Source organism: Elephantulus edwardii, unplaced genomic scaffold (genome assembly GCF_000299155.1).
Source record: "Elephantulus edwardii isolate Elephantulus edwardi_28Jun2011 unplaced genomic scaffold, EleEdw1.0 scaffold00003, whole genome shotgun sequence".
In the NCBI taxonomy this organism is placed as follows: Eukaryota; Metazoa; Chordata; class Mammalia; order Macroscelidea; family Macroscelididae; genus Elephantulus; species Elephantulus edwardii.
The window spans coordinates 3301570-3309996 of record NW_006399753.1 but is presented as its reverse complement, the minus strand read 5'-3'; the positions used below and the strand labels follow the sequence as shown (position 1 = coordinate 3309996).

Here is an 8427-nt window from a genome sequence, read left to right as displayed (position 1 = left end):
AGCTAAAGCAAGCTTGAGACAGAAGTGGGAGTGAGCCTGGGATGGCTTCACCCACACTTCATGTCCCCAGACCGAACAGTGACAGAGGTGTTCCAGGACAAGGGGGCAGCGCTGGATAGCACCTTAGAGCTGAAGACCATGCCTTCCCCCAGATGGAGCAGTGCCAGACTATCGACGTTACAGAAGGACTAGGAGAACCAAGCACCCATCCTGGCTGCTGGCCCCAGAGGCCGAGGTGTGACCAGTGGGCCCCGAGGGCTGGATGCTGAAAGGCACAGAGCCGAGCTTGGGTCCCCTGAGGCAGCCACAGGCTCCCCTGAGCACCACATGAGCACCTCACTGGTGTCGGGGTCTCCCGGGGATCAGCTGGCTGGCCTGGTGGGGAAGGGTCTCCACATGAGGGAGAGTGAGTGACTGACGTTCAGCTCGAACACGGAACAAGTGAAATCCAAGTGCGTGTCAACAAGGAGTCTACGTCCACCCTGTGTCTGTGTGCACAGGGCAGTGTGACCACACAGCTGTAAGTGCCCACCCACAGGATAACAGTCCTGGGAGGCGTTAGCGCCAACTCAGGCAGTGTCCTGCAGGCCTCCCTGCACAGGCCACTGGGCCCAGGGGCACCGACACATCTGAAGTTTGGACACCCACCTCCCCCAGGCGCTAGTTCAGTGGCGTGAGATGCCAAAGCCAACACGGTCAGGGGACTAAGCTGAAGAAAGATGCCAAGATGGCAGAGGCACGGCCGACCCAGGGCTGGGATGGAGAGCAGAGCGGTCAGTCCCAGGTGGGCGTCGGGTCATGAACGAACCCTGGCAGAGATTTCCTGCAAGGGGGCAGGGATGGACCCCAGCCCACCACCAGCAGAACTTCCGCTCCCTCTGAACGCAGACTCTGCGTTTGCTTCCAAACTTTGGTCTTCCTTAAGGAAGGAAGGGTCAACTCCAGGTTTAAGGTCAAAGGTCACGGGGTCCACACACCTTTCAGGGTCCATGCCTCGGTCTGGGTCTGGGTTGGAGCACCTTCAAGAGTTCACAGGAGAAAAGCAGGGAAAAGTGCTTCCGCCTTGAGGACGGTGGTCCACACATGGCACTGGGCAGCCTCACTAACTGTGCCGCCCCCGCCAGGGATGGGGTCCGGGATTGGGTAGCCTGGGGGACACCTGGCCTGTCGCAGGAGGCCGCCCGAGGGTCACAGTATGGCACACACATTTCAGCCAGAGCTGAACAGAGATGGGCAGCGTTACGGCCGTTTTCGGCGGGTGGTAGAGGTGACGGCAGACAGCTGCCCGGGGAGAGGTAGTAGCCTTTATCTGCACGTTTCTAACTACAGGTACTGAGAAACCACCTTCTGCACACCTGGCTGAGCCAGTACATTCATCTAAGAGGACAGAGCTTCTCCCCCCAAGTGGGGGGGGGGGTACAATGTGTCACAAGGTCCTTCCTGTGCCAGATATGCGGGGCCCTCCCACAGGGCTGGGCTACAGAAAGCACCCCTCAATCCTAGCAAAACCTCGAGGCACACAGCACGGCATTGTGTCTGGGGGCCTTGCCAGCGCCTGTGTGCCAAGCCACGGTGACCGGGTTTCACCAGAACGCAGACCACAGCCTGGGGGTGTTTCCTATCCACACTGCCAATGGCCGGATGGAACGAGGAGCCATGGCAAAAAAAAACAAAGCAAGCAGCAGCCCATGGGGTCCTGGTGCTGCAGTGGTGAAGCGTTCTGCTGTCACCAGGCCAGGGGTTTGCTTCCTTGAGGACTACAGTCTTGGCAAGTCCGCAGGACAGGGCTTCTCTGCCCCACAATCTCCGGGAGTCCACGTGACAGCAATAAGAAAGTGAGTAGATGGCGTGTCCGAGGGCTACCTCTCATCTCTCCCTGTGAAACGCGAGGTCTCAGGGAGGAAGCTGGAAACGTTCTCTCAGAAAAACAAGGCAGCAAGTCTAGTCTGTCCTTCATGAATGGTCGGAGTCGGCAGGAGAGCAGAGGCCCGTCCACTCAACTCAGGTAATACTGGAAACGGTGGCAGGCATGCAAAAGCAAGGCCAGGTCATCTCTGCCACCACAGACTCACTGACAGTCTTGGCGGGCACATGCAGCTGAGGCAAGGAGGATGAGAATTGTCCTGAAAACGTCAGTGCAATTGTTCTGTGCTGAAGAGTCCTCAAAGGTGCCCGAGCCTCCAGGTCGGAGCTGGAGGTGCAGCAGGAGCCGGGGAGAAAGCTGCCAGCACCCAGCTCCTCTGGGGAACGCCTCAAAATACAAACATCTGCGTCCCGAGAGCAAGCCCCAGAGCGCGGGAACGTTTCCATTCTGGTCCGTTCCTTTCCTTGTGAGAGGTCCTAGGCAGGTTTCTGTGGCTTGGCCCAGGCCACTGGGATTGTCCACTGTCAGGATTATATCAGTGTTTAGAGCCCGTCCTAAAGGAACTGCCTTAGAATTAGGAGAATGCCCATGAAATATTTTTCCACTTCCCAACAGTTCAAAGCCACTCTGGAGAGAGCTACACCCAGGCCCCAAAGATGCTGAGAAGCTGGCCGAGTGCCCCCTTGGCCATGTGGGGAGCGGCCACCTTCCTCAAGCCTCCAGGCCACATGGCACCTGGCCAGCCTGCCCTTAACACATTGTATCAAATATAGAATCTGACTGAAAAAGGGCCTTGCAAAAATAACATTTAAATCACGCCACACCAAAGCCCAACCCCACTGCTGCAAATATATAAGAAAAGCAATTCATCCAGAAAAACTACATTTGTGGCTTTCAAAAAAATAAATCATCCAGCAAACTTGAAGGTAAACATTCAGTAATTTATAAAAGCTGGGGAAAAGAATTTCTATCCTACTCATCGGGCAGCACATGCACTGGATATCCAGAGGCCAAATGCAACCAGGGCAGAGACAACAAAATCAATAGCAACGTTAGTGTTTACAAGGTAAGAGGCCACAGCAGGAGCCCCTCCCAGCCCACCCTCATGCAGGACCTGAACTGCAACCTCTTGGCTGAGCGCAGCAGCCTGGGGTGAACATTAGTGACAACAGTGATTCCGGCCAAACTTCAACAGTGTGGAGGACACTCCCTGTCCCCACTGTCCCGTCAGGACTGCCACACACCCGCAGCTCAGCATGGCTCTAGAGAGTGTGGGGACACTTCCAGAAAAAAAAAAAAACCAAACCATCATCACAGAAAGAAGCAGCAGACCCTCTCGAAAGGATCCGTGGAGAGACTTCTCAAAACGGCACCTCTCCCCACCCTGCCCAGAAGAATCAGTCCGCTTCTCAAAGGCGCACATACAGAAATAGGAAGGTCTGCCCTTACAAGCCCCCAGTGACTGACAGGATGCACTTTCTGTCACCAAAGTCTCCTCAGCCATCTCCTTCCCTAACCCAGTCATCGAGTAACTGCAGAGAGGAGCCTGCGGTGTGGCAGGTAGTGTGTGACAGGACAATACACACTGATGCTTCTGACAGGTGAGGATTTACAGGTGCACGGGAGGGAACAGGACAGTTCTCGCTCAGGGGTCTGTGGCGAGACTGCTTTGAAAGAGATAAATCCCAGTTTTTCTGTCAAATAAATCTGGATTTTTGCTATCATGACTTGCACATTCAGTTTGCCTCAAACAAGGCACACCTTACTTAACAGTGGGGTGGGGCAAAAGTGGGGAGAGGGGACCCCTCAAATTTGAATGGCCTTGCACTTTCTGAGACCAACTAGGTGCGGGGTTCGTGCTCCAGGCCCCTTCAAGTAGGCCCTGAAGTCCCCCGCTCCACTGTAGGGGAACCACTGCAAATGGAAACAGCAATGGGGGGGTTGGGGTTTCCCACCGTGCTTTGAGGTCTTACTCGGTCTCAAAATTTAGGCACAGAAGCCTCAGTGTGGTGTTTTTCCTTCATTGTTAGAGCAAAGTCTCATTGATTTTGGGGCTGAAAGGTTTTGGGGAATCTACACTTTACCTGAGAAATTGTGATTACAGCCACTCGAACCATCAGATGCATTCAAAGGTGTGTGTTTTTGTACCTTCAGTATGAAGGGGGTTAGGAAAAACAGTATAGCCTCCAAGTGGGCAGGCCTCTGCTAAGAATGCTTTTCTGAAAGGACTGAAAAGCCCCAGAGGTCTCACTGCCCACCAGCCCGCAGTATCCCCCAGGTTCAGAAAAACCTCACCTACCACAGCCTACCAGCCCGCAGTATCCCCCAGGTTCAGAAAAACCTCACCTACCACAGCCTACCAGCTCCTCAGAACCCAGGCAGAGCTCTGAGAAGCTACCAAGTGGCCAGGCTTAGTTCTCTGTCTGTGGTAGGCCAAGGACCACCTCTGCACACACACACCCCAGCCGCCCCAGAACACAACTGCTGGGCACACACTGGTCTAGATGGTTCAACACGTGGCTGAAGATGAGCCCAATCGCAGACTTTAAAAGTTTTATTATTAAGGATTCTCTCCTTCACTTGAACACTCCTGGTAAACTGAGCCAGGAGTTACCCTTTTCTGAGAAGAGGAGAAAGTGCCATTTTGTCAGTAAAATGACAGGGAACTGCGACATCCGTCATTCAAAAAGATCGGGGGAAAAACACAAAGATACAGCAAGAGGAGACTAATGCCACTGGTGAGATACACACGGACACACACCACTGAGGAGACAGCATCACTAACAACTGTCACCTCTGCCAACCCAGACAGTGTCACCTGGGCTCCCTGTCAGACCCCAGAGATGACAGGTGTGGGCATCTACCCCAGCAGGCGATCTCAGGGACAGAGGCGCATGCCACCTGGGGATGTCCAGCAGGGACAGAGGTACTGATCAAGAATGGAGGCATCTTGAAAGCACAAAGCGGCAGTAATGGGGAGGGAGCCCCACTCTGAGCTCCACACGCACAAGGACTGTCTTAGAAGAGAGACTAAATTGCCTGTGAGCACCCACACAGGCAGTCTGCTGTCCCTTCCGAGCTGCCCACCAGCACACCAGCACAAGGGCTTACAGGATGACAAACCCCCACCTGGGGCTCAGGTGCACAGAGATCCTGACCCAAGCCCCTGCTGTCCACCACTGGGGTGCACTCAGCCTGCAGGCCATTTCAGTGTACAGATCCCGCGAAATGCGCCTGCCACCACACAGGGGGTGAGATCCGATTCCCAGGAAGAATAAATAAACTCTGCTGCGCCCCATGGGCAGGGACGGGGATGACGGTGGGTGGCAGGGAGGCCACGGGCTATACCACCTGTGAGGGGGGCATCACCTGTCCTTAAGCACTAGGGACCATGAGGTGGGGTTCAGCCCCCAAGTTCCACCCACTCAACAGATCAAAGAAGCACCCCGTAAGTCAATTCAAAACAAAACAAAACAAAAACAAACCAGCATCTACCTAGGACATTAATACTGCAAATTAGATATATATATATTTACTCTTTCTTACATTAAAGACGAACAGTGAAAGGATTGTTCTGTATTTACCACCACAGACCCGTATTCTTTAGAAACTTTGGAAAATAAACATCACAGTCCTGGAGGACAAATCTCACGATTTTAGACTGTCGGGATATTGTCTCTCTCTCTTCTTCTTCTTCTTTTTTTTTTTTTCTTTTTCCTTTAAATAAACTTTTATTAAAATGGCACTTGTCTGCCAATCTCTCTGGACATAGAAATGCTGTAAACACACAGGGACCATCTCCGGCCAATGCTCCTCAATCCTAGCAGAGGGGGAGGAGACAGGGGCCGGACGGAGGTCCCTGGGGACCCAGCAGGGTCACTTGGAAATCAGCTTCGGTGGACAAGGTTGGGAGGCTCACGGCTTTAAAATCCCCACGGTGGGGCATTGTGTTCACCTTTCTGGAGCACACGCATAGCTGGTTAGAGCCGACCATCTCAGAGAGAAACACGTGCTAAAAACATCGCGTGACCAGATAAATGAAAATAATTTTAAAGCCCTGAGTTCACAGATGGGAATTTTTAGGAGAACTAATTTTTTTTCCCCTCTCTCTCTCTTTTTAGGAAACATGGGAATTCTAGTTTTTATGAGCAGCTTAAGAGATTTTGGCAAACCATATTTCCTACAACAGTGGGGGTCTGGGGCTGAGGGCGGGGGTGGGTCTCATACAGGTCTGCAGTTCAAATTCCGAGTTTGAAATCTGGGACAAAAGGCATTCTGTCAAATAGGTAATCTGATAAAAGAAAGGATGCCTTCTAGTCAGTGCTGGCTGTCTCGGAAGGGCTGGGCATCTGTTGGTCTGAGTGTAGCTGGTCTCATGTGAATCCCACTCGGTACACGATCGCAAAACACTAGAACACGTCAAGCAAAGTACATGGTGCGCAGCGTGTCCTGGTGGACCTGCACGGCCTTGGCCAGGGCCTGGTGGTCTCGTCCATTGCTCTGCCCAGAGGTATGGCTGCCTTCAGCACTGCAGAGAGAAAGGGCACAGCCTTCAGCACACTGTGGGGTGGGGATGGCCCCTGGCCGGGGTCAGTGCACAGGGACTGTCGTGTTCCACTCACCTGTCATGTTCCTTGTCCACCAGGTGGTACCTGGCCCGGAAGGCCACCAGGTGAGCATAGTAGGCCGGGGCAGGGATGGACACAGAGCGTGTGCAGCGTACGTAGGTGTGACACAGCTGGTAGGTCAGAATCTGCAGCTCATCGGAGGAGAAACGATTGTCATCCCACAGGACGTGGTAGTGGGAGGGTCTGCTGGTTCCCTGGAAGCAGAGAAGCAGGAAGCTATGAGAATATATCAGCCAGGAGGTAAGCCGAGGGCCACGTTACAGGACCGTGGTGGGGGCGGTGACCCGAGGGCCATGTTTTGGCAGTGTGTGCTTTCTAAGAGCCTTTCTTTCTGATGGAAGGGGGAAATCTCCAAAACAAAGCAAAACAAACCTTGCTGGTGACAGTCGATTCTGACTCACAGCGCCCCTACTGGACAGCGCAGGACCCCCAGGAGTGATTCTACGTGGCTGAGGTCTTTCTGAACACAGAGGCTGCTCTTTGGCCTACACCGGACAAGGTCTCTTAGCCACCTAGCCACTGCCCACTCTAACTGCCTCCTGGGGCAGCACAGCCTGTCAGCAGACCTGTCCAGTGTCTGCCCCTGGAGAAAGGGCCCTGTCCACCAGTGGGAAGTAGGATGGCCTGCCCTGAAGTAGCCAGAGGCTCGACTGTGCCCTGGATCTGTCTCACTGTTGTCTATGAACCCAGCACCTGCACGTGGGTTGTGATTTCTCAATCTGGACAACAGCACGCAGTCCCTGGACTGCAACCAGTGGGGAGGAGCCCCTTACCTGGATACCAGCATGGCTGCACAGGTAGAAGTCAAACTCAGTCGGATGGGTGATTTTCGTGTCAACGGTGGTGCCTGCTGGAATGTTTCCACTCTTCCCAACCTTCAGCAAGACAAAAATCTCATTAGAGAGGTTGGCGGCAGCAGGGCAGAGCCAGGTGACTGGAGCTCAGCCCCCAGCAGCCCCTTGTTGGCCATATTCGTATCAGAATGGCCAGAGTCGGTCCTGTGTGAAAGGGGACTGCTGTCTCCCAATCCTGAGGCCCACAGGCCTATTCTTGTCACTGAGGGATGAGGATGGAAACACCTTCATGATGCCAGCCCCACACTGACAAGAGGCTGAGGCCAAACTGCCACCACATACAGACTTGAAACCAGAGGGCAGTGGACACTTACTGGGCTGCAGTCCATGCACAGATGCAGGCTACTCAAGACACACTAGCCAGGAGGCCCTAGGCCCACCACTCCATGACAGATGCTCTGCAGAAACCACCCGAGAGGCAGGGGCCACGAACTACAGACTTCAACGCCAAGATCAAAGTCATCAAGATCCACTGGAGGTCACTCAGGTCAACTGGTGAACACAGCTCATAAAGACACTCTCCATCCTAAGCAAGGTGGTAACGCCTGGCATTTTAAAAGCTTCGGTGCAAGCATCCCTAAGCAGCAACTACTGGTTTCTTTCTACCTCAAGCAGAGGAGAGCAAGGAGATCCCAAGACTCAAGAGAACAATGAGTCCCCAGGACTGGTGGCCCACAGCCCAGTCTCCTCTGCAGAGATCAGAATGGTGCCACCTACCACCACAGACCACTTCGGCCAAGACCACCACAGAAGGTCTTAGTTAGAATAGGTGGAAAATGCGGGACAAAATTCAAGTTTTTTGGCTTGTTTGGTTAAGTGAGACAATACAACATACTGGTGTGAAAGAAACCCCAAGACAACTTTCTAACTTCAAACTGAAGTCCCTCCATGAAGCCATCTACGTTTCAGCCATGTAACACACAGAATTCCAAACAGGGGCTAGATGTCCGGACAAACAACCGTGTGGACCAACTGGGTAGTATCTGCCCCAAACTGAAGATGAGCAGCCAGGGAAGCACAGTGTGGGCACACGGTCGGGGCTGCAACCGGCCTCATGGAACTGCTCTCCGGAAAATGAAGT

General features: G+C 53.5%; 1 protein-coding gene across 1 annotated transcript in view; it reads right to left on the bottom strand.

The window, feature by feature from the left end:
* Positions 1–5978: 5978 nt before the first annotated feature.
* AGO2 (argonaute RISC catalytic component 2) overlaps positions 5979–8427 on the bottom strand; it is a 31725-nt gene continuing 29276 nt past the window's right edge. Inside the window, exons 16-18 of the mRNA XM_006879265.1 lie at positions 7266–7367; positions 6487–6686; positions 5979–6392 (exon numbers count right to left, since the gene is read on the bottom strand). Of these exons, the coding sequence (XP_006879327.1) occupies positions 6284–6392; positions 6487–6686; positions 7266–7367 (411 nt within the window). The 3' untranslated portion in view covers positions 5979–6283. The remainder of the gene's footprint in view (positions 6393–6486; positions 6687–7265; positions 7368–8427) is intronic.